Here is a 27380-nt window from a genome sequence, read left to right as displayed (position 1 = left end):
CCCTACTTCATGGTGAGGGATACTTATACCTTATTCCGTGACTGTTTCCGTGAATTTTTGTCTGATTCCCACACCTCGGCCATGACATTTTTCAAAAAATTACCATTCCCCAAAATCCTAGCTCTATTTATAAACGGTGTCACCAGGATTTTTTTTGTATTCTATTCAATTAAACAAATTGACTTTCACCAAAGCACTCATTCAATCGTCATTATGTTTTGCAGGGACAGAGAAGATGCCGCTTGAGACGTGCGAAATAGTCTTGTCCGGTGGAGATGATTCACCCCTGGAGGTGTCAAGTGGGACGGCACTGATCATTAATTCGGTGCATTTCATGAGAGGCTTGGAGCTGCAGGATAGAGAAGGCTCCCAGAAAGATGAACAGATAATGACCAGGATTTTGGGCAAAATCGGATTCGAAGTCGATCTGTTACTTGACAAAACTTCCGATGATATTATGAAGGCGCTCCAAGAAGGTATGTCCACTGCATCACCTCCTGAGTAACGTTCTGACGTTAGGTCAGTTTTTGGGCCAATAATAAAGATAAATATTCACTGAATAGACACATTGGCTGGTGGGTAAAGTGCTGTTAGTGAAGACCTATTAAAGCCGACGTGACACACAATGAGGGTCATGTGGTCAGTGTCACACCAGGTTCCCTTTACACACACCACACCATTTGAGGCTGAGTCGACCAAGGAGATGCTCAGGACTGATTCAGATGTATATGTTAGTCGTGGGCATAATTTAAATTCAGGTCGACTGATTCGTAGCACAGTGCACTAACCATTGCACCAGTGCTGCGCCCACAGGCCAACAACAACAACTGCCATTCGCCACTAAGTGGTGGTGACTTCACCACGGCGCTTGTGCCAGGCTATGTGCACTTTGTGGCTACGTGAAGTGTCGAACGCCCGCTGGCAGGAGGTCACGAGGCAGACTCAGGTGCCACGGATCGACTGACTGAGATGACTGGCCGATGCACCACCTGTGCCCCCTACTGTGCCAACTTGCTGTGCTTTAGCCACCTGGCATTCCGCTTGTTGTTGTGAGCAGCGCTCCTCTGCCATCCATTGTTGTTGGAGGGTAACTGCATCCAACTGCTCAGTAGCGTCCTTCACGAGCCTCCTCCACAGAGGTCGATCTTGACACGGCTGCTACCAGGCATCGGCAAGTCCACTCAGCTCCACATCCTCTTGTACCACATCACTCCATCTCTTCTCTAGCCTGTGCCGCGCCCGTTTAACCCCTCTATCTGGCTGAACAAAAGATCTTTAGGCATGCGGTGGCTCGGCATGCGGGCTGCATGACCCAATCAATGCAGCCTTGCCTGCCAGAGGAGCTCACCGATGGGACTTTGTCCAGATCTTTCAAGGATTTGTGAGCTCTTCACACAATCCAGCCTGGTTAAACCCAGGATGGATCGTAGGCAGGCCAGCCTAAATGTTTTTAACCGGCGAAGATGTTACATTAGGGGGGGTCCACGTGTCGCAAGCGTAGAGAAGAGAGGGCATGACTGTGGCCAATAAGACCTGAAGCTTCGTGTGGAGTGACAGACCAGGTAGCTTCCACACAGCCTTATGCAACCGATGAAAAGATAATGCCGCTCAACTGATTTGTAGTGAGACCTTTGTTGTCAAACCGGAGCCAGTCATGAGCACACTGCCTAGGTATGGGAAACTCTCCACTCTCTGTACAACTTCCCCATCACCAATTGGGAATTGTGGGGGTGGAGTGTCTGATGGTACGAAATACCCAGATAGGTGCTTAGTTTTGGTAGGGCTAATGGAAAGGCCCCACCTCTTAGTGGCATACTCCAGGTTCAGTAGCAGCACCTCCAACTCCTCCTCTGAGTGTTCAGAAATTACCAGATCATCGGCATAAATAACATGGTTGACCAATAGGGAGCCATCCCTTGACCACACCCGGGTATCGATCAGCCTCCCATTGTATCTGTACCAGACGGAAATTCTACTGGTACAGCCATCAAAGGCTTCACGAATTACGTGGTCGAAATAGATGTTAAATAATGTGGGAGCCAGAGAACATCCCTGTCACACCCCAAGCTGCACAGGGAATGGCTCCGACTCCCAGCCATGTAGTTTTACCCGGGCCCGCTCACCATCATGAAGGTCCTTAATGATCGTGAGCAGAGAGTCAGTGTCACCGAAAGTACAAAGAAAAACCCAGAGCCCAGGGCTACCAATGGTATCATAGGCCTTGACCAGGTGAATAAAGCAGAGATGTAGGTCTTGTTGGAATTCCCTACACCTCTGCTGTAGCAGACGGACAGAAAATATGGCATATGAGCAGGACCGCCCTTTCCTGAAACCACATTGGGGCTCTTCAAGCCTCTCCTCAGTGTACCTGACAAGGTGATGTTGAATAATCCTTGCCATGACCTTTCCCGGCACACTGAGGAGTGAGATGCCCCTGTAGTTGTTACAGTCTGTCCTTCTTAAAGAGGGGGACCACCAGGGCATCCTTCCAACCCTATGGAACCCGTCCAGTGGTCCAGAATGTTATTATGATGTCATGTAGGGCAGCCTGTGAGATCATCTCTGCCCGGTACCTTTCCTGGTCTCAGACTCTGGATCACCTTCAGTACTTCCTCAACAGATGGCACCTCAGCCAGCCACTGGCAGGGGGTGACTACTTCTTCCAATATTTGAGGCACCGCAGACTCAGCAGGGTCATCCCCACTTTGCCCCATGTTTTCCAGGCTGAGGGATTTCTCCTCCCCCAATACCTCACAGAAATGCTCGGCAAATCTGCAAACCTGTTCCTGGGGGTCGGAGATTGGATCACCGTTCTTTCTCCAAATGATAGTGATATGTGTGGCACTACAAGTTACTTTTTTGATGGAATAAAAGAGTGATTTGTGATCGTGGGCTACTGATGCAGATTCCATCTCCACAGCAACCCGCGACCACCACCCATCCTTGCAGCGCCTCATGGCTCTCTGAACCTCCGAGTGAAGGCTGTGGTAAGCATCCTCATTCTCTGACGTGGGATGCTGTAGATGATGAGAGTGGGCCTGTCGCTTTTTCTCAGCTAGCCTGAACACCTCCTCTGTCAGCCAGTGCCGCTGGGAAGGTCTAGACCGTGTACCCAAGGTAGCTATTGCAGTTGCATAAACCACAGTCCTAAACCTCGCCCATTTCCCCTCGACATCCGGAGGAGTGGTGGATGGTGCCAAGCCAAGCTGCAAGCGATGATTCAATTCTCACTTGCAACTTTCATCAGCTAGCTGAGACCAGGCGACTATGGGTTTGAATGGGGTACTGGATGTACACCCACCACCGGAGTGGAAGAATTGCAGGAGAATCTTACAGATAACAAGTCTATGGTCAGTGGGCAGATCAGCTCCACGGTAGGTCCTGGTATCAAGGACATGGGCCCGCATCTGCTGTTCTGTCACTATACAGTCCAGCAGATGTTCTTGCTTGGACTCGGCATGCATCCATGATGTTGTGTGGATGCGCCGATGCCGGAACAGCGTGTTGGTAATTACAAGCCCATGGGCTGCACAAAACTCTAGCAGCCTCCTACCGTTGTTATTGAGCTGATCTGGCCCATGCATTCCAATCATTTCAGACCAGGTGCCAGCATCATGATCAACTCGGGCATTAAAGTCACCCAACAGAATGACTCTATCCCGAGGGGCCATTTTAGCTAGCACCTGTGACAGGAGGTCATAGAAGGCATCTGACTCATTGGCCTTGCCTGTATCCCTCTACTGATGTTCGTCTTCGGTGGGGGCATAAGTAATCACGACCACCACTCTTTGTGGGAAGGCGACCCCAAAGTAGCCTGGGGCTTACAGCTTCCCACACCTCACTGCCACGCTCCCACACCTTCATTATTTTGTTCAGAAGAAGAGCCACTCCCTGTTGTTTGGCAGTCTCCTGACCCGAGTAGAAAACTGTCCACCCCTCATGGTGGCAGGAGCCAGAGCCGGTCCACCGGACCTCCTGAATACCACAGAGATCCAGGCGGTACCGGTCCAGCTCCTGACAGAGGATTGGCAGCCTCTCATCTGCAGTGAGCGTTCGAACATTCCACGTGGCCACCCGCAGTGGCTTTTTGCTGCTCGTGGAAGAATCCCAAGGGTAAGGATTCAGTATCCTGACTCCGCCAAATGGGGTTTGCCCAGGAGACGTCATAGACGCCTGTCCCCCCTAGGCCTCTGGCACAAGCTTCGTTTGATATTTTCTTCATAGTATAGTGGTCATTTATTTGAAGGTGGAGGGGTTACCGGCCCCTCGCACCCATCCAGAGCCCCCATTTGGCTGCTGTGGTGGCTACAAACGCAATGAGGGGAATGGTCAATCGAAATTGGCCCTCCCCCCACGGCACTGCTCACCACAACGTTATCATCTGGCATCAACAAGGAGGTAGAGGGTTGTTTTGCAGGACACACAGGCCAACAACACAGATATTCACATGCGGTTCGGTACCGACATTGGACTGGCTGCTTGAAATTAGCACTCAGCAAAGCACGATTCGACTCGAGCATGGGGTGGAACACATCTGTGTTATTTTCCTTGAGTTTGTGATGAAAACAGCACGTTCCTACGGTTGGGGCCAGCTATTCCACAGAACAACCGCTGTGGACTTTTGCATTGAATTGGGGCCCACATTGTTTAACTAGCTGACCCTGCCCTACTGGACATCTGTGAAAGAGAGCTTCATAGCTCATCTTAGTCCCCTTGGATAAATAATCGCAATCTGTTTAGATGAAGTGCTCTAACCAATAACATCTGGCAACCCAGCAGGATTTGTTTAATAAGTCTGACTCTGCTGATGCAGCCCAGAAGGTCAAAACTGGCCCAGAGTTTGCTTGCTTCAACAAATGCTGCTGAATAACATTTTATTGAAAGCTAAAAGGGCTGATTAGATGTCTGTGGAGATACGGACTCATGCCAATTCTGGAAAGGGTAAATGAGTTGAGGTGTTCCAGATTCTTACGATTGTTAATCATGTTCGCTGAGTAGCGTTGCGACTCAAAGGCTAATAATCAGTAACGTGTTGCTGAGTGGGTAGGAACAGGAAACTGTCCACGTTTGTTGTGCGACAAACTTTCCAACGGTAAACAGGACTTGAGGCCATGCAGGTGCAAGTCCTTTCTATTTATAGGGCCACCCGGACACATATTGCAGCAGCGAACAATGATGACTGTACATGTACTATACGTCTTCTTTCGTATGGCTGATGTATATGCAGAGCAGCAACGACAATTTTACAATCAGATGGTCAAGCCAGATAACCGCGTCAGGAGCAGCGGAATGCATCGCTGTAATGTCTCCTTCATGATTATGGATCAGGCATTACGTCGTTAACCTTCTATGGTCTGACATATCCTAACTAGGACAAAACCGGTCTTTGTTTCACTGCTGCGCTGTTGGGATGAGCTACTATTTTCTTAACTCTTTTGAGTCGGTGGTTCTAAACCGCAAAATTACCATATAAGGTGGACACCTTTTGCACCATGCAATGCTGCACAGCTTTATATGTCATTAAATCTATTCCTTAAAGTTGCGAAACATTTTAATGCAATATACGGTTTTCATAATTTTAATGTTTTACCTACGTGACTTTACCGAAAAAACCTAAGAATATGAATCCTTGCAGTCACGAAAGCTTCAAATCTAGAACTGTTTATGAGGTTTGGCTACTGTCAGAGGCCCCAGGGTTTTTTCCACAGCTTGCTCTAGAGGCTGTTTACATGAGACGTCTTAATTGTGTTTTTTTTTATCAGCTTTTATAATGTCTCAATAAATACTGCAGTTTTGTGATTGGAGTGACAGGAATGCTACTATGATGTAATGGTTAGCACACAGGACTTGTAATCCCGGCTCGGCAGTTAAATCCCATCGCCCCTGGCTGCTCAACAGAATAAATTGCTACAATGCAAATAGTTGATCAACAGATAACTTTTGGTGGGGTTAAGTGTGGGTATTCCCACCTGTTCCAAGAGATTTGGCCAACATGGAAGAGTCAGCCAAATTACCCTCTCTGGAACATCGTTCGCATAATCATCAGTGCTCATATCCATCACCGCTGGTAATAAGCCCCGTTATGTTCTCAACAAAGCCAAGATGTACATGTGAAGGATGTTACGACAGCAAACACAGAGTCGTGTGCACAGCCGTTTGTCTGCTTCGAGCTTAGCTGACACCAACGGTCAGCAAATATAGCTCTGCAACCCTAAAATGTGAGTCTTTTCGCAATCATACCTCTCGTCTGACATCCGTTTCAACAGCAGGAGGTAGTGATGTGACGATGGCTTGCTCATGCCACTGATCACCGAAGGGCTTCCACTCCTCGAAGGAGCTCTCTAGAGAGAGAAGGAGCTCTCTAGAGAGAGAGCTCCTTCGAGGAGAGAGCTCCTTCAGAGGTACGTGTGCCTATTCTTGCACGCTGGTCAGAAGTCTTGCAAAAGGTTGAAGAGGGCGCAGGTATTGATTAGGGGGGTGAGGCAGTTGGGGGGGCGGGGCAAAACTTAAAAAAGATTAAAACCACTTATTTAGAAGCACAAACTATAAAAAGACCTCACCTGTTTGAACCAGGCATGCCATTTATCTGCGTACGAAAGTGCACTTTCCCCATCCGCGGGAAGTTATTTTTCATGATTTTATGAGGGTCTTTCAGAGGGCTATTGTCACTACGCTTTGCTCATAAAGAAAAGCGGAAGTTCTAGGTGACTTTCTTTGTGTGACAATTATGATAACAGCAACATTAACAGTTAAAAGAGTATCCTTGTTCAGACGAACATTGGCCACTGCCTGCCTCCACTGTTGATCCACTGTTGCTCGGCTCTTCGATTCATTATTTGGGGATTTGATTTTCTCCACTGATTGTCGATTCGATTGCTCGGCTTAATCAGATAGCCCGGAAAAAAGTTAGAAACAACAACACAACGTTCTCACCTCTCTTCCCATGTGTGCCGCCAGACGGGAGGTAATGGGCAGGGCTTGATAACATCATGTGCACCGTCACCCCAGCGTCACACTAGGCGTGGCTTGTATGGGGGTTTCCTGCCTTCGGGAGGCAGGACGTTGGTGATGCTGGCATTTGGTCCACAGAAAGTGGTCACTTACAGCTTATATTACATTCATCAACTTGATCTGACAAATCAAGCCCAGCTCTAGTCCTTACCCTCTCTGGAACATCGAGTCGTGGACATTTCCTTTATCTTGTCGCACAGATGACACACAGTCTCCTTGAATTCAACGATCACCATTGTCCCACCTCGAGTTATCCCTCACACTTTCCAATCCATTTGTCCACTCGCCGACTCGTGTCCATTGCAATGCGGCTGCCAGGATTCGTACGCGCACCCCTCTTGCTGATCGCATTACCCCCCATGGTGGCATCTCTCCATTGGTAGCCAGCCCGGTTTAGAGTAGAGTTTAATATTCTTCTCCATACCTACAAGGCTCTCAATGACGATGCTCTCTCATTTATACAGGCCCTCCTTCGCCCACAAGTTCAAACAAGAGTACTGTACTTCAGTCTTCTGAGTCTGGCCTTTTCTGTGTGCCGAGGTCACGCCTCTGTAGGATGATGGGTGGCCGGGCCTTTTCTCGCGAGGCCCCCAGGCTGTGGAATTCACTTCCACTTGACGTTCACTTTGCTGACTCCCCCCCTCGTTTTATTGAAATCACGCCTTAAGAAGCATTTATTTTCGCGGAATTTTTCTATTTCTGGAATCCTTTGTTTTGTGGTTGGATTTTATTGGCGTGAGTCTGCGCGCACGCATGTGTGTTTTGTACAGCGCCTTGTGATCTCTGGGTAAAAGGCTCTTTAGAAATGTATATTATTATGATTTTTATATTATTTCCATACAAAAGGCTTGACTCTGCCATTTGTCAGCACTTTAATTGAGCTTGGGCAATGATGTTTATTTGTGCATAGTCGCGGAAAATCGGAAAAATGCAGAGGCCTTCGTGTGCGTCATCCTGAGCCACGGCTGGCATGGACACTTCGTGTGCTACGATGGCACCAAGGTGTACTATAAGGACATCTACAGCCTGTTCAACAACAAAGCCTGGGAACACAAACTCAAGCTCTTCATTATACAGGTGAGTGCATGGCTGTGAATAGGAATGGGACGGTGATTCATGAGCTAAACATACGAAACGTCCCGGCGTATCGCCCAAATGTTCTGGCGTCATGCTCGCCTCGTGATGTGGGCAAAGGGTGGCAGCTACTTGAACAGTGGACAGGGCTGTTGGAGGGAGAGACTGCCAGCCCATGTGTCCCAGTTGAGCTTGCCAGAAACTTAGCAGCATTGTGTATTAAGCGGCATAATTGTAATCATAATAATAATTAAAATTTATAATGCGCATTCCATCCTAGGATCACAATGTGCAATGCATGAAAAGCAGGAATCAAAAAACAGAACCAGGGCAACCGACCAAACTAAAGAGGGAAAGCCAGTTTAAAGAGATGGGGTTTCAAAGCAGATTTAAATATATCTACCGACTCTGATTGCTTGATTTCAAGTGGAAAGGCATTCCATAGCTTGGGGGCCATGCTAACAAAAGCCCAACTGCCAAATAGCACAACCTAGACCTGGGAGTGCTGAGAAGTTGGAGATCAGATGGTCTAGAGGACCTTGATGGAATATATAAATGTATTAGTTCCTGCAAGTAATGTGGTGTGAGCCCTTTTAAAGCATTATAGGTTAATAGCAGTATTTTAAAATCCACTCAGAATTTGACCAGTAGTCAATGAAGAGATAAGAGGACTGGTGCAATGTGCTCATGTAATCGTGTACGTGTAAGCACTCGAGCAGCTGCATTCTGAAGAAGCTGGAGTCTGCCCAGTACTTTTCTCGGCATCCCAACCAGTGAGATGTTGCAGTAGGGATGACACAAAAGCATGGACGAGTCTCTCCATGTCAGCAGGTGACAGGAAGTGATGCATTTTGGCAATATCTCTTCGGTGGAAAAATAACATTTTAACCACCTTAGATATATGTGCCTCAAAGGATAATGACCAGTCAAACTGAACACAAAGGCTTCTAACCTCCTGTGTGGGACTGACATCTTGACCATCAATCAACAAACGAGGCAAACCAATTTTAGAAAGATGCTGAGGGGAGCCGATGAATATGACTTCGGTCTTGTCGGCATTTAGTAGCAAAATGTTTTGGCGCAACCATTAATTCACTACTTTTAGTTATGCAGATAGTGCAGATGATGCTATTGCATAGTCTGGCCCTAACCAGATATAAATTTCAGTATCATCTGCATAGCAATGCTAGGATTAGACAACATGTTGGAGCAGAGTACCCAATGGTGCCATATAGATGTCTAAAAGTGATTGGCCAAGCACACATCCCTGCGGAACACCACAGAGAACCGGTCTAATTGGTGATTTTAAGCCATCCTTTGAAAACGTAGTACCTACGATCCTTTAATTAAGAGTGGAACCAGAACAAAGCTATGCCAGAGATCCCCATTAAAACTTCCAGTCGCTCAAGAAGAACTCCGTCCGTGATCAATGGAGTCAAATGCCGTGCTTAGATCTAGCAGAATGTGGAGGCTAAGCCTTTATCTGCTGACAAAAGTAAATCATTGACCACCCTTACCAGAGCTATGTGCAGGTCTGAACCCCGATTTAAGGTTAGAGACCACCTACCACCATAAAACTTTGTTATGATTGCATCTTCTGCTGGGGCCGTGTGCTCAGGCTTGCCGTGGCGGTAGTTCTGACTCCGGCGCTGAGCTGGAGGAAGGTGGGGACCGCGAGCCAACTCAGGAGGCTGGAAACACAGACGATGCTAGTAGCAGCGTGGACGAGGCCTGCATTCTAAAGGATGACCTGTTTGCCCCACCCGAGACACTCACAATTTACTCTACCCCGGAAGGTGTGTGCAGAGGAGTTTTTTTTCTTCTTACAAAAAAATGTTCATACACTCCAGTGATGTATCGTGGTCGGCATGGACCCTTGTGCAGGTAATGGAATGGGGGGCCCTGTCAAATCCCCCCCCCCTCATTGTAACCCAATACCTGGACCCCTTTGGCCCATGAGCTCCGGTGCAGTTGTACTGCCTGCACTCTCGACAGCTCTGCCTCTGGCATAAAAATTGTTGAGTTTATAATTCGTGCTCTATTTTCATATAATAAATACAGCACATTAATCTACGTATTTACCCATGTGTTTCTTTTCTCCCGGCTGCTCCTTCTCCTCTCCCTCATCTAACCAGGTTACGTTTCATACCGGCCGAACCTCAGCAGCTGTCAGTTCATCGAGGCCGTGGCACTTGAGCTGATGCGAGCCTGGGAAAAGCGCGTCGAGCTTGTGCAGTCTCTCACACGCGTGTCCCACCACATTGCGCGAGACTTCCAATCGAATTCGAAGGACAAACAGTACAATGGCAAGAAGCAGATGCCTTGCCTCGTCAGCCACCTCACGCGAGACGTGTACCTTGTGCAGCGGCAGGGCTACACCCAGTGACAACGCTCAAACAGAATAATAAACTCATTTACTATGTTGCTGTTGGGACGTGAGTGTTTTATTTTTGGAGCGTTTTGTGGGAGAAAGCTTACATAGGCACCGTATAACATGCTTTATAGAAAGTCAAACTGACCCATGGGCCAGAACAATCCGGAACACCATAGTGAGAGTAAAAATTTTATCTGACTGCATTCTGAAAATATTGAAAGATTATTATTGTTTTCTCACATAAAAACCCCTAGACTAACAGAGAGACCCACAGACATTCACATAAATCCACAAACATGCTCAGAAACCCACAGACATGCACAGACACCCACAGACACACACATAGTTCCACAGTCACGTGCAGATACCCATACATACACACACACAGATACTCACAGACACGCTCAGAGACCGACAGCCATGCATAGAGACCCACAGACAAGCACAGAGATCCACAGACGACCACAGACACCGACATACACACACAGACCCACAGACATGCACAGACACACACAGAGGCCCACAGACGACCAGAGACCGACAGACACACACAAAGACCCAGAGACACACATAGTGACCCACAGACACACATCGATACCCACAGATGTGCACAGAGACTTACACACGTTATTCTTCTTCGTGTCTCCTGCCCAACCAATATAGTAATTTTCCAATATCCTGCACAGGCCACCGCTTCTGGTGTTAGCATTGCCAAATTTTGAGGAGTGCACTGGGGTGCTGCAGGGCATCTCAGGAGATGATGCATGATTTGCAAAAGCCCCACGATTCATGAGAGAGTTGTATCTGTCGAAACACACTCTCAGTCTCTTTAGGCTCCACCATGTGAGCCATTTGGAATTGGAGCCAGATGCGAGCTCCTCACTGAGGATGACTCCTCGATGGCTTCATTAATCATTTTTGCTACTTGATTGTTCCCATTTTTTTGCCAGAGGGAAGATCTCGCAGATTCCGGTGATGTGGTCAGTTGTACAGTGGGTCAGAACCCACGACCTCCTGGATACCAGGCGAGGGAGATAACATCTTGCAACCGCGGCGCACCCAATAATTTATTCCCATTTCCAGCCCTGGGCATTGCTGGACTGTAAAGGAAAGTAACGATGTAGGGAAACCTTTACCCAGCAGTAGATTGATCATGGCTATTTATGATGGGCTATCTCTTGTGTTTTGGTTGCCTCTTTTCAGTTTTAGGAGCAAAGATAACGAAGGGCAAAGGTTCTGCGAGCAGTTTCCCACAAATCCGTTAGGTTCAAAATTCAAATGAAGACTAACCGTTTTATTTTCTTTCGCACCCACCTAAAGTGCACTTTGGCAAGAAGCAGACTCCTAACTATATATTCAAAAGCACGCACTCATGAGCCAGGGCATAAAGGTTTGTGTAGCATCGCTACTACTGATGATATTGGATATTGGAGTGTAAAGCTAATTTATAATATAAATTACAAAAACTGTGTGATTATATATTTTGTATGCTACTTTACCTTGTGAGTCTTAAGCCTGTTTCATATGGTATAAATCCCACGTGTATTATGGTTGTTTCCATTGTTGGATTCGTAGATTTAAATGAGTTGTTTTGCCGTGCTCATAGATTCCTGATTTTATTTGAATCCCTTTTAATAGTATATGTTGTTTGTTTCTTAACTATCATTCTTATATATGTCATTGTTTGTTTTAATTTTAGGTTATAAACACTTAGTTCTGTGCTCTGCTAAGTTTTACCCAATCCTGGCCAGCTGGCTGAAAAACGTAATAAACAACAACACAGCATTACAGCGACAAAACGTAATGGTGACAGCTTTGATTCACGGTTGTATTTAAAACAGATCCCAAAACGAATATATACTGTTTCAACATTATACTATCACTAAAGTGAACCTTATATCACACGCGATCATAGGTGGTTCTATAAAACATTAAGTTCTCCGAGGGATCCGTATTAGGCACCCGGTGCTAAAAACGGCCATGATCTGCAGGGGTGATTTTAGTTGCCGGCAACTATCACCAGAAATGTATTCTCGTGTTTTTTGTCTTGTTTGTTTTTGTAAAGTTATGAACTGCCCCCACTGAACGTGTGAAAAATAACTGGAGAGCTAATCGGATTCCTCCAGTAGAAATAATCTGATTCTGATTCTGCATTAATCATGAGCGATTATTGAAAGTTGACAAGAAATAACATCTGGTGACGAAGTTCTCTCTATCCAGCATTACGTTTGTTTAGCAATGATGTGTCTAAATACTGGACTGTAAAATCTGCAGAATGACTCAGAGGCCCGTCATGGCTCATCACGACACACCATCACTTCGACTGGTCACACCATCCCTCCTGACTTTCATCACACCATCACATTACACGACGTTACCACACCATTTCTAGATTTGAAGCTTTCGTGACTGCAAGGCATCATATTCTTAGGTTTTTTCGGTAAAGTCACGTAGGTAAAACATCAAAATTAATGAAAATAAAATAAAATAAAAACAAAAATCACGACGTTTCGGAGGCAACACAAGTCTCCGTCATCAGGTGGGACCGTCACAGCCGAATTAGCTGCACCTGACGGAGACTTGTGTTGCCTCCGAAACGTCGTGATTTTTGTTTTTATTTTATTTTATTTTCATTAATTTTGATGTTTTACCTACGTGACTTTACCGAAAAAAAACCTAAGAATATGTTACCACACCATTATGCCACACCATCTCACCCTACTATCTCACCACAACACAATGCTACTCTATTATACCAACTATCACACCTATTCCCCATACTCTCACACCATCTCACGACACCATTTTACCACTATCCCACTATTTAGTCTCTTACACCATCTCACTATCTCAAATATCCATGCAAACTGCAGAGTTTACACGTTGATTGCCAACCACAACCACCTACCCATCAACCAAGACCTCAACGAGGTTCTCTGCTACCGACTGAAGTCCTCACCCTCCTGGGATTGCGCTGTTAGCATCCTAGAATGTCACCCAGATCCGGAAGAACGCTGGTGAACAGTGGAACAATGGAGATGTCCATAATAAACACTTCATTCGAGACCCAGACATCGCACACCTCCTGGCGTTGGCATTCCCCCACGAAGACGCTGGTGGAACCATCAACTTTATCAGAACATCAACAGACCAATGCGCACATCTCCTTCGTAATTGGAAAAATAAAGAATAACTACAGTGCGACTGTCGTTATGCAAACCAAACTATGGACGGACCATATAGCAAACCACTGTGCTTAAGTGGAAGAATAGCAAAACAACATGAACTCTCTCTTGAAACCCTTTCGTTATGAGCAGACCTCGACATTGCCATTTCGCTCCTGAACCAGTCACGTAACGAGCGTGGGGGCAGGGGGTGCCTTGGCCCCTCTGGTGACCAAAGCTACGAATTGGGGCTCCCTTTACAACCACCATGAGATATGTTTTCAACAACAGTGTAAAAGAACAAAAACTTATTTAAAACGCAGTATTTTTTTTTTTATAAAAGAGCTTTCATTTAATATTGGCTGCATTTTGCAAAGACGGAACACCCCAACAGACCTTGAACGTAATGAAGAACATACGGTTGACCTGTATTCTTGTACAAGGAAATTGAGTTTTCAGGTCCATACGGCGTACATCCGTTTCAATACGGGCCTACAAAATTTGTTGTTTATGTTTCTCCCTTGTGATGGAACTTTGGAGGATGAACGTTGAGATTTGTAAGGGCAGGGGGTGACCAATAAGGTCTGAATTGGTCTGTCACCCGTACCTCTCTTCATTATTGACGACTTGTAGCACAGCACACGGCAGATGCCTTCGCAGTGTGACTTACGACCTCCTCTTGATTCCAAGATTCAGGACGGTCACGTCTATGCGCCGCTTCTCGGTGGCTGCCCCAACAGTCTGGAATGCAATGCCTCTGCACATTCGCAGCATCACCTCAATCGTCTCCTTCAAGAGACGCTTTCGAGTGACTCTGAGCTTGGCTCCGCCTCTGAGTTGCGGCCGTTAGGTCTGCAAATTTGCGCGCGTTATAAATTGCATTATTATTATTATATGGTTGGTACTGATAAGGGGTTGACAGGGATGAGATGTGATTAGGCAAAAAGATCCGCGATATAAAGCCTCGGTACGACCGTGTGAGACGAATCAAATCCTGGACTGGGGTCCCAACTGACCGATTGCCACACCCCCTGCGCTGATAATTACATAATGTAGTTACACCACTGTCCTGAACATATTTCTATACGCAAGAATAGAATATAACCATCTCACCACACTATTTAATTATTAGTCTATTACACCATCTCACCACCACACAATCATCCCACACAATCACGTCCAGATCCCACACTTTTTTCAAATAAAGAGAGCGTGACAGCTTGTACTCAGGTAAGCTCACTCTGAGCTGATTGGTAGTTGCTACCCCAGTTGCCCACAAGGGGGAACTGTGATCAGACCTGTTCATATATTGAGCAACGAGATTTTTACAACGGGATATATTGTGGCAACCATTGCCGTTGACGATTTCAGCATGCTTTTGTGTTATCCCGAGTTGAACAAGACTCCAGCTTGTTCAGAATGCAGCTGCTCGAATACTTATGTAGGGGTCTTACGGAGGAAATATGTGTCGAGCTGATATGTATGGGATCCTACGGGAAACTAGCACAGTGGGCGGGGCTACGTCAGTGCACGGGCAGGTGCCCTCTACGACGTCCGCGCTTCGGACGTTACGATCCCCCGGGGCCCCACCCCTCAGGGAGGGGGATGTATAAAAGGGGAATGTATCGGGGGACTAGAGAGAGTTGGGTTAGCTAAGAAGAGAAGACGGAAGACGTCCGAGATAGAGCCCTGGTCTCCCCCTGCTACGCCGTCCTTGTCAGGACCGCGCAGGCTCGAGCCAGTGGCGTGGTGCCAGAGCCAGAGCCAGTGTTGGTCTGGACTCTGAGTACCGGGCCCGACTGACCAGTGTCGGGCCAAGATAGCCTCCCCTAGTCCACGAGAGGAGGACTCTGAGGCAGGCTAGGGTTGGCTAGGAGGTGTGTCCTCAGATAGACGGGTGAGGGGGCCAATACCCCCTCAAGTGTGTATGTCACAACGTTTGTTGTAATAAACCTCAGTGTGCCTCAACCCCGGGTGTCGACCTGTATTCGACGGTACTACACTTACACGTACACCATTACGTGAGCACATTCCACCAGTCCTCTTTTCTTCATTAGTTACCGGTTAAATTCCGAGTGGATTTTAAGATACTGTTATTAACCGAAAAGGCTTTAAAGGGTTCACCTCACATTGCTTGGAGGAACGAATAAATGTATATATTCCATCAGGGGCGGTTTCTTCATTAGGGCGATTGGGCGACGCACCACCAATGTCATTCAACCACAGAGTCACGCTAGCCGTCACTGTGCCGCTGGATATAGTCCAATCAGCGTCATGCTACGTTCTGTGGAGTACTGCCTCTTTTTGGGCGATTTCCCTCCAGCTGAGAATCGCCCCGAGTGGTCCCATAGACTTACATTCAAAGATGTTTTTTTTCGAACGGGGGCGCTGCAATGCATTCTCTATGGGTTCCGGGAGGGCTCGCCCTAACGTGCTTACGTCATCATACGTGCTTACGTCATCATACGTAAGCACGTTTCATCCAACAATATAATTTGTCGCCACCTAGTGGAATCTTTAATAAAATAAACCTGAGTGGTTTGTTTTAATAGTGAGTATAGAAACAAACAAGATGTATTGTAAGAGTCACTTTATTTTTCATTAATATTAAAGAAGTGAAGTTGCCTTTACATGCTTAAGCTGTTAATTTATCCATTGCATGGGTGGACCTTATCCTTATCAATCATCCAGACATTTGCCCCCCCTGAGAGATTTTGCAGGAGCCGCCACTGTATTCCATCAAGGTCCTTAAGATCTTGTGATCTCCAACTGCTCAGCACTCCCAGGTCTAGGTTGCGCTCTTTTCATGATCGGGCTTTTGTTAGCATGGCACCCAAGCTATGGAACGCCTTGCCACTTGAAATCAGGCAATCAGAGTCGGCGGATATATTTAAGTCTGCTTTGAAAACCCATATCTTTAAACTGGCCTTCCCTCTTTAGTTTGGTCGGTTGCCCTGGTTCTGTTTTTTGTTTCCTGCTTTTCAACCATTGCACATTGGGATCCTAGGATGGAATGCGCATTATAAATTTTAATTATTACTATTATAACCATTGCTCTAAAAATCACCCAGTGGCTCATGTCCATAAATAATGCTTGTTTATCTACACTCTCTATAGCCTTTTTCACACTTGCCAAATGCATCTGAGGCCACGTCCCTATACAAGTTACGATGTTTTTTTTTTCAGGCAAGCTGTACCCCTCGATATTATAATCGACCTTGTCCAGTAGGTTCTGACCAATCGTACCTCCCAGCACTGTAAAAAAGAAAAAGTTAGTTCAACTCAAATTTTCAAGGCAACCGACTGCACAGAATTTTTGAGTTGAAGATATCAACTTAATTTTTTAAGTTTTGAAGAACAACAATTATTAAGTTGCGTCAGCTAAGTTAGTTCAACTCAAATTTTCAAGGTAACCGACTGCACAGAATTTTTGAGTTGAAGATATCAACTTAATTTTTTAAGTTTTGAAGAACAACAATTATTAAGTTGCGTCAGCTAAGTTTTTCAAGTTCGTACAACTAGGTTTTTTTAGTTCAAGTTACTGGAACTTTTAAGTCTGTAAAAGCTTACTATTTTGAGTTTAAATTACCCCCCCCCCACACACACACACACACACTAAATCATCCACTGACAGTAAAACTGTTAATTTATGCATGTTTATTTGAACGACTTTGGCACAGCTTTACAATTCCATAATGACATCAGTATGGGCATTGGGCAATGTAAACGAGTTATACCCAAAGCAAATACATCTTTTTTTTTACTTTCCGACTCTTGTTGAGACCTTACAAATAATGCAATATTGTCAAAGATGACCGATAAACAGTTGTATAGTGCCTAAGTATTAATTCAGAAATGTGTAAATCCCCAGCTGAAAAAGCCAAATTGTCTAAACGTTCTGAATTATCTGAACTTTGAAATTAGCCAAAAATGCAAACACGCAGGCTATAACAGTAATTGTGAAACACAGCTTGCTTCTACTGAGAAACAATCTATATTCTCGTGACAGTTATATGACAGCTACAAATAACAGATTTTTTTTTAGTCAAAATAAAAGAACAACATAAAAACTATAAGGTGGTCCATGTGAAGACTTACAAAATATCCAAACATAAATGAACAAACATGATAAAATAAATCTTCCCCATGGAAAATGAATCACTGGTTTAACAGCTTGGTCTTGAAGCTCCGGACACGCTGTGAGCAATTGGTGGACATTTCCATGAAAATGTGCTGGATAGTTTCACAGGTATACTTGATGTCTTTTGGGAACTCCATGTTAAGGGCATAAAGCAAGCCAAAAAGATACGCAAGCGCAGTCGGGGTGTCTGGGATGTCTTTCAGGACAATGGTTTCCTCCAACACAAGGGCAATATTAATGACTGTGTCGTCATCATCATCAAGCACTGTGAGGACCCCCATCTTGATGCCTTTCACCTGTTTGTCATCTGCATCAGTTGCCTGACAAAACAAAAACACCACTGAAATAATGTCCTGTAGAAAACTAGTCAATAAAGAGTGATGTCTATTTGTGTATGGCCTCTTTGCTATACAACACTACTAAAAGCTGAAGGTCTTCCAAGCTGCACTCACCAGGCATCTAGAGAAAAGCTTCTCAGTATTCTCCCGCAGAAATATGGGAAGACCTTCCACAGCTGCCTGTCTGCGATGACTTGTGATGTCAGATGTCTGTTTTGGAAGAATATAAAAACAAACAAATACTTTTGTTTAGCTCTGTGAAATGTACTCCTGTATGTGCACTTGGTTCCATTTGTATTCCCATCTCTACAATTGTGCATGTAGGCAGATAAAATAATTGCAGGCTCTGTTAGTTTGTTAGTGTTTATTTTTGTCTTTTAAGGATAAGTTCACTATTTTGCACTTTGAGCCCTTGCACTTTTATCTTGGCTGAAATAGAGTGTTTGACGAACACTCAACGAACACCACTAACCAATCGGTGAGTTGCACATCTTTGAAAACGAACGTTTAGGGTTGATTTAAAGACAGGTTTGTGAATGCATGTAGCTAGCCATTCTGAAGCATGGCAGGGCCGATTCTAAATCAGCCAAAAGCTCAAGACTGGACCAATAGTCAAAATTCGGGTGTCAAACACTATTTCATCAACCCACAGAGGAGGCTCAAAGTGCAAAACCGTGAACGTATCCTTTAAATATTACTGTATTAAATAGACAATCAAGATGGAACTCGCTCACCAATGTAGCTGATGCAAAAAAATTATTAAGTTATATTCCATCAAAAGTGCAGAGTGCTAGCTTGGTAGTTCCTTCTTGATTAATGGTTTAAATATTAGTGGACAAACTGAAGAAAAGGGTAACACTTTACAATAAGGTTCATTTATTAAACATTATTTAATGTATTAACTAACATGAACTATACATTTGTTATAGTATTTAATAATCTTTGTTAATGTTAGTTAATATGAATAAAGCTGTTCATTGTTTGTTCATGTTAGTTCACAGTGCATTAACTCATGTTAATAAGATTTTAATAAAGTATTAGTAAATGTCGAAATTAACATTAACAAAGATGAATAAATGCTGTATAAGTGCAGTTCATTATTAGTTAATGTTAACTAATGTAGTTAACTAATGTTAACTAACGAACCAAATTGTAAAGTGTTACCAAGAAAGGGCCTTGTAGTCAATATAACAACCTGTTTGTCAAGCATTTCCAAAAGGGTTTCCATCTCTCGACTAAAGGCGCACTTCCTGGCACGATACAATTTCAGCAGACGAGGGGTCAACATCTCAAGGGCAGCTTTAAATGTTCCCATCAGGTCCTTGGTGGTCACACGAGTGAACTCTTGACAAATCTGAATTAAACAAATGCAATACAAATACAACAAGCTGATAGTGTGATTTCATTGTTATAATTAAGACTGCAAACTCAAAGCCATAATACAAATTAACCTACATACACTATCATGGAAAAAACATAACACAAATGCACCAAGTTCAAGAAAAAAAAAGATTCCTTACCTGTTCTTCAAGAAATAGACCGGGCCACCTCTCCAGAACCTCTGAGACCATGGGCTCCATCTCTACAATCTCCATTCTCCTAAGGGAGAATGTGATGTCCATCTTCTGTTTGATGAACTCCATGTCCTTGTTTTTCTTCTTCATGGCTTCAACCAGGGAAGACCTCAGGTCTTCCAAGTCATCCTGGGTGTAGCTTTCAGGATGATCTGGTACATGGTTGACCTCACCTCGTTTTGGTTTTTTCAAGGAAAACCTTCCCTCCGGACCACCATCCCCATCATCATCATCTCTTCTTTGCCTGTTGACACCATGATCATCCGCCTCCTCCCTTCTTGATCTCCTGTTGACACCAACCTCATTACATCCAGCTTGACGTAGTTTTGATCTGTAGTTCCCCATCTTGTACTTTATGCTGGTTGTCCATCCCGCATATCCAGTACCACCACCAGGCTCTTTGAGGCAGGGATGTTTGTTGACAAGTTCAGCAGCAACAGAATCAAACTCATGTTTTTCAGGGTAGGCTTTCACAGAAAATATTTCTTGTGCCAACTTGTCCAGAATCTCTTTTTTCACATCTCTGGTTACATGTAAACCCTTCCCTAATAATTCAAACGTGTCATTCCCCTTGCGGAGTATCAGTTCCACATCATATGAGAATTCTGGTACTGGGAACGGAGTGGGCCACTGTGAAACATTCCTCCTATATGTCCGCACAACTGAAGATAAGCTGTGGATTGAGCCTGGAGATCCAATGATGGCTGTGTCAAGGGAAGAGATGGAGGATGACCGAGTTGGTGTTGGAGGTGGTGGTGATGGCATGTCCTCATTGCTCCACAGAATATGCAAGACAGCCTTTTCTGAAGGTAACTCTGCTATGTCAATCAGGTTGCAAACTGCCTGGCCAAAGTCTGAGTCTTCATACTGTATACAGAATTCACCCACAAGTTCAAGTTTTTGACGCAGTTCATTGTACAGTTCCTCTAAAGTTTCAGGAGCTTTGGTCAGCCGAATCTTACGGACGAGTTTGGGATTTATGTGGACCAGAAGCAACAAAGCCTGTGAGGACAAAAGAAGAACAGATATTTGCATAACACTTTAAACTGAAGCCATATACAGTCATGGCCAAAAGTATTGGCACACCTCAAGAATTGTTGGTTTTTAAGCAAAATTCGCAAACTTTTGAAGGTTTTTTGATAAAATAACCAAACCAGGATATTTTCAATAGCTCAACACAACTGAAACAACAATTGGTTTCCCCAAATGTAACAGAATATATCACCAAAATACTGTGGAAAGTGAATACTGCATGGTCGAAAGTATTGGCACCCTTCACAACAAGTGTCTTTTGCCGTGATAAAAGCACACTTTTCAGTGTTAAAATCCAGTGCTAAGGTTATGGGTAGTCAGACGTCAGCTGTGGTAGCACTCCTGAGAAATATCAGCCCATTTCTAACGGACAAAAATCTCCAGTTTACTTACTATACATCTGTTGGTTTATATGGACAGTATAAGGTTTTCTTCAAGTAGAATCGACTTTATTATCCTTTAGAAATGGGCTTATACTTCTCAGGAATGCTACCACAGCTGATGTCTGACTATCCATAACCTTAGCTGTGGATTTTAACAATGAAAAGTGTGCTTGTATCACAGCAAAAGACGGTTATTTTGAGTGCCAATACTTTTGACCATGCAGTATTCACTTCCCGCAGTATTTTGGTGATATTTTGTGTTGAATTTGAGGAAACCAATTTTTGTTGTTTCAGTTCTGTTGAGCTATTGAAAATATCCTGGTTTGGTTATTACATTAAAAACACCTTCAAAAGTTTGTGAGTTTTGCTCGAAAACCAACACATCCGGAGGGGTACCAATACTTTTGGCCATGACTGTACCTTGAAGACTTAAAATCAAGTCATTAACACATGACAAAATTATGAAAACATACAAACAGAAAGGTGCTTACCATTTCAATTTACTGCAGTAGCCAAGCCCTTGGGGTCACCATCAAAGTTCTACCAACTTGGTATGCAGCCAATGGGTGGTAATCGTTCAAAGTCTCTGGATCCAGGATCTCTACATCTGAGTGACAGTTATCAATAAGTTGGTAAGACCGATAATGTTCCATGTACCAAGATGATAATCTTGCGGTGACAAAATACACTTTACACCACTTGTCCACCAATATGTGTAGTATTCTAAAGAATTCTGGCAGTCCACTGCATTCACCCGCAGACACTATCATGTCCCTCACATACTGGGTCCCATACAAATGTACTTCTTTAGCAAGAGACACATCATCTTCATTTGGGTACTTCTTTTCTAGTCCTGTCCTGAGCTTTTCATCTAAAGATGATATTTTCACTCTATCTACACTACCAACATGCAATTTTGGCTTGAACAATTGCTGTGTGTAAAGAAGATATGCCATGAGGTGTTGATGCTTAGTGGAAAGGGTGAGTAGTACATTCTTAAAACAGTGAGCATCATTGATTGCCTGTTTGAAAAAACTATGCTTAGACTCAAATCTAAACGTCCACAGATCCACTAATGGCCCAAAGCACCGTGTGAGATGCACATAGTGATCAATGAAGTGATGCTTTGGTTTCAACTTAAATTCAGGAAAGGTGTCAGTGAGTAACTGGCGATGGTCAGACAATTTATTCCCCAAGTAACATAATGTTCCCTCTGATAACGTAGTAGACACCGTAATCTCCACAATCTCTTTAAGGTCCATTAAAATTTCCCATGACTGCTCTTGTTCAGGTATATAGTTCCCGATCAAGAGAGGTAGCAAACGTAAAAGTGCCCAGTTTTCATGTCCGTTACCGTTTACCTTTCCAGATACAAGGCTTGTCTTTGTAATTGCATGTGGCTTGTTGACCAAATCAGAGAATTTGTATGGAAACTGTTTTATGCGGTTATTCAGTCCATCGAATGTAATGAAACCTTTTCTAATCAATTCTTTTAAACACAAACTTAATTCCGCTGCGACAACACCTTCAAATAGATCATGCAAAAGATCAGGGGGAAATCCAGTAACTGGGTGGAAGAAAGACAACTTACTTAAAGCACAGGATGATTTAACACCATTCACACATGGCTTAGGCTTATCACTCAACTTGAGTTGTTCCACAAAAGAATCGTGTTGCGTAGCAGTTCTCAGTGGAAAGTTCCTTGGCTCACAATTTCCAATTTGGTCTCGACTGATGCAACAAAATCTGCAGAATTTTTCGACATTTAAAGCTTCCTGAAAACCTGCTAAGCTATGTGCACCAAGGTTATCAGCACAGACACAGAACACTGTTCCCTTTACAAATGTATCTAGAGTCTCAATATACACTCCTATCTTTTCAAGATATCCAAGATCCTTAATCAAAGGATAAAGAAAGGCATCATACCCAAATTGTCTGACATCGACAGTTTTTCCAAGACAAGCCAGTTGAATTAGGGGGAGAGTAGAGCGAAACTTGCTTGGTAAATTCAACAAAATCCAATAGACAGCAGTAATTTTATGGATTTTTTTTGAGGACCCCAAAGGATTACATAGTTCCAGGTCATCTATGTAAAGTCCTATAGAGATACTTGCATCTTGCACACCCAGAAGACCATTGTCTTTGTAGTACTGTCCGTCTCGAAAAGAGCAAAATTTACCTGGGTTGTCCCCTTGACTAAACACCAACTTCTCCACAAAATCTGGCTGTCTCAACAAAGTCCCAAGAACCTGGAGGATTGAAACATAAACAAATGTTTGTTTATGGGTTATTTTATATGTATACTCAGTAGGCTGAATTACAGGGAACTTATCTTTAAAAAAAAGATTTCTCCTGTGATCAGTGGCCAATGCACCCTTTCCTTGAGTGCTTACAATTAATGGATTTGTTTCCAAGACAGCATCATTAATCTTATGGAGAACGCTATCATCTAATTCAATGCCGTGTTCTGCAAGCACTGCTTTGATACCTGGTTGCGAGTGGGATTTTGAAAGATGTAAAATATCATTAAACCCCTCAACTATTTTCTGTACAGCGTGTCTACTAACATGTAATTCAGTTTGCATACGTAGAAAAAATCCAGCAGCCCTGTGTTCAAGAGTCTCAGCATCTACATACTCCTCCTTTTCTTGGACATCTGAATTTCCAGAACTACCTGGAAGTGTATCTTCCTCACTACAGATACCTAATGGTTGGTCAGAGGAATCTGTCTCAATGGACACAGGTTCATTTTCTAAGTCTGCTCTTAAACAGGTTCTGATATCACCATGCTTGTGTTTCCTACTTTTGTGTGAACTAAAAGTCTTTAGATTGTTTGTTTTAAAACTACATCTCAAGAAGGGGCAACACACAGTCTCATGTTTTTTTAAATGGCGTCCAAGGTGTTTGAAGAAAGACTGTTGCGTGCAGATTTCCCGGAATTCACATAGATTACAAAAAAAGGTGAATTTATCATGTATTTTGGCTGTCCTAAAATGTGATCTGGTCAAATGTGACTTTAAGGCGCCAGGTGTTTTAAAAGTACATACACAGTCACCGTAAACACACGGCCAGTAAGCTCCTCTACCGTGCCTGAGCCGATGGTGCCTAAGCAGACGTTCTTGACTGGCACTGGCAAAGCTGCAGAAGCGACACTTCATAGAAAACCTAGCACAAAAATAAGAGGAGAAAATTAACACAGTGACATACTTCGCAACCGTTCACATTAATGCTGTTGAGCTTCAGGGCTAAAACACACAAAGGTAGGGCTGGGTATTGTTCAAAATCTTTCGATCCGGTGCCAATTTCGATACCTCAGTTTCGATACCGGTTCCTAGCGATACTTTTTTCGATACCAATTTTATGAAATCCATTTTAAAAAGATTACATAACTAGGGATGGGAACCGAGAACCAATTCTTCTTCAGAACCGGTGCCCAGTGAATCAATTCCTTGGAACCGTTAGCATGCCTGCTTAACAATTCCGCGTATCGGTTCCGCTCGTTGCTAATGTGTCATGATGTCACACACGCGCTGCATTGTTTTGATTAAGAACGTGGCAAACATGGCAGAGGCAGAAGTTCGACGCAGAAGTATAATGAGGCCTTTAACGGGACGCCATGTTGCTTTCCGACAAGCCATCGCGTGCTATCTCACACACATTCATACACTCACTCACTCTCATGCGCACACACACACACTTGCGCGCGCACACACACTCTCTCGCGCTCACTCACTCACACACGCGCACACATACACACTCACTCACTAGTGCTCACGCACACACTCTCGCTCACTCACTAGCGCACACACACTCTCTCGCGCTCACTCACTCACACACAAACGCACACATGCTCACTCACACACACACTCACTTTGAGAAGTAGCTCACCTATACTTTTAGATTTGTTCTGAGGTTGCTACACATAATTTGTGTATACAGTATGTGCTCTGTCTTCTGATCAGATATTAAAGCGAGTTAATACAAACAAACACATTTGTACTTATTCCCTCACCCAATGAGAATCGATAAGGAATCGGATCGATAAGCAATCGTTAAATCCTTATCAATTCCCATCCCTATACATAACACATTACCTCAGAAAAACTTTGGTTTTATTTTTTTAGTTTGACTCATGCTCCTTAGCCAGTGCACAAAGGAACACATTTTTTTTATAAAGAGCTCATGCTCACCAAAACTGATTTTTAAAAAATAAAAAAATACAGTAAAACTTAATATTGTGAAATAGTATTACAATTTAAAATATTATTTTAATATATTTCAAAATGTAATTTACTCCTGTGATATCAAAGCTGAATTTTCAAAATCATTACTTCAGTGTCAAATGACCCTTCAGAAATATGAAAACAGTTTGCTGCTTAATATTTTGGAAACTATGATAATTTTTTTCATGATTATTTGATGAATAAAAAATTCAAAAAAGATTTATTTAAAAACGAAATATTTTGTAACATTACACGTTGTAATGTCACCCTTTGATAACTTTAATGCATCCTTACAGAAAACAAATTCTGACAAACCAACACATTTTTGAACGACAGTGTGTAACGTTACATTCAGTAGGTTATTTATTGAAATATAAACACTGGAGTGATCAACAAGGTATCTCTTCATTTACCAGTCGAAGACGGAGCAACTTTCTGCTCTTATGTTTACTCCGTGCACTGTCAAGGTCTTCATCATATTTGTCGTGGTACCGGTCTTTGCAGCAATTATTTTAATGCGAATACTGAATCGCGCGCTGTTGGCATCGAGCCTGGAGAAATGTACCCACACTTTTGATCGACTTTTCCACATCTTTAAGGTATTATGTGTGTGTGCTCGCGTCTCATATGAATATGTGCGCGGAGAGTTTGTGTGTGTGTGCTTGCGTCGTCTCATATAAGTATGCGTGTGAAAAGTTGTGGGTGCGCGCGCGCGTCTCATAATATGAGTGTGCGTGAGCGACTTTATGTGTGTCGTTGTGCATTTCATATGTATTTGTTTGAGCACTGACGTTGACGAGTTAACTCCTTAGGTAACGTTATCGAATTCTGGAACTGGAACCGAACCACATGTCATTTTTAGATAAAGTTACTCGATAGTATCGAGGCAATTCGGTCGGTAACGTTACCTAAAAAGTATCGAACTCGGCAACTTACCCAGCCCTACACAAAGGTCGCATGCTAGAAGCTATATAAATCTAGTTAACCGTATCAAACCGAAGTTTTGTATCAAAGTTTTAGCACGTTAGTTCTACCTTGATCACGAGCAGCAATGTGAACTGTTACCGCCGGTGCTTCGGTTTCAGGTCAATGAGCAAAGCAGACGTGCATAAAACAATGCCATATCATTCATCGAGAATAACAAACATAACGGCAACACAAATCTTTCAATTAATATGTGGACAAGAATTATATTGAGCTTAGCTGTTCAAAATAAGCTACGTTAGCTTCTAACCAATTAACGTTAGCAAGTGTGGGATTTTGTATTGCCATTAACGCCTCGCCTGGTTATGATTTATCGATTTTGTTTCGCGCAATGAAATGTAATACAAATACCAAATGCATATACATATTCATATGATTAGCTTACCTGTTAGAATGAATGTTGTTTATCTTCGGCCAAGAAGTCAGAGAAATTTACCGCTGGCATCGTGACAAAATGGCGGACGCAAACTTTCAAACTGTCGAAGAGAGCTCCTGGCAAAATCCTTGGAAACCCCGTGGCAGCCGGTTGCCATGACAAATTTCAAATGAGCATGCGCAGATAAGTTGACCTCACTTTAACTGGGTGTCAACTACAACTTAAAAATAAAATCAACTCAATTTATAAAGTAAGATGAACTTTTACTCAGAAACGTCTGAAAGTGAGTTCAAGTGGCTTACAACAGATAGTTCAAGTTCCAACTAGCAATTTTATTGTCAGTGAATGCAAAAATCTTAGTAAGGTGAACAATTTTGAGTTGTCATTTTTACAGTGTGCACGTCCACAGTGGTTGTTCTGGTCTAGAAAACAATTGTAGGCCCTCAAAATTGTATAGATTGTTGGCAACATTCACAATATATATTTAAGCGAGGCCTTAATTACCTCTACTTATATCAGAACGCAGAAAACTGTCATACATGTGTAGTGACAGGGTGTTGACCATGAAGAGTAACTACGGGTATGGGTGCACTATGTAACAGCCAACCATAAAGGGGGTGTAACTGGGCCAAGGGTCAGAGGCGGTGATCAATCAGGAAGCTCCTGGAACCTGCATGAGAGTTCTAGAAGGGGGCGTGGCCAGAGG

The 27380-nt window shown here is 43.6% G+C and overlaps 1 protein-coding gene and 1 long non-coding RNA gene across 4 annotated transcripts; one reads left to right on the top strand and one right to left on the bottom strand.

Moving 5' to 3' along the window:
* The first annotated feature begins 235 nt into the window (after positions 1–235).
* LOC144932923 (caspase-7-like) lies at positions 236–12174 on the top strand. The gene is made up of 4 exons (XM_078857322.1): positions 236–476; positions 7922–8088; positions 9704–9881; positions 10221–12174. The coding sequence occupies exons 1-4, from the start codon at positions 236–238 to the stop codon at positions 10469–10471; spliced, it is 837 nt and encodes a 278-aa protein (XP_078713448.1). The 3' UTR covers positions 10472–12174.
* Positions 12175–17284: 5110 nt separating this feature from the next.
* Positions 17285–26817, bottom strand: LOC144933181 (uncharacterized). 3 transcript variants are annotated; one of them, XR_013636989.1, is made up of 7 exons: positions 26684–26817; positions 24139–24256; positions 21583–21698; positions 19623–20678; positions 19298–19456; positions 18217–18312; positions 17285–18084 (listed from the first exon to the last, which is right to left on the bottom strand). It is a non-coding gene; the product is annotated as an uncharacterized LOC144933181 (long non-coding RNA). The 3 variants fall into 3 exon arrangements; XR_013636988.1 differs by lacking the exon at positions 21583–21698; XR_013636990.1 differs by lacking the exons at positions 19298–19456; positions 21583–21698.
* Positions 26818–27380: the final 563 nt, after the last annotated feature.

Source organism: Lampetra fluviatilis, chromosome 6, assembly GCF_964198595.1.
Source record: "Lampetra fluviatilis chromosome 6, kcLamFluv1.1, whole genome shotgun sequence".
NCBI classification, from domain to species: domain Eukaryota; kingdom Metazoa; phylum Chordata; class Hyperoartia; order Petromyzontiformes; family Petromyzontidae; genus Lampetra; species Lampetra fluviatilis.
This window is presented reverse-complemented; position numbering and strand designations above follow the sequence as displayed.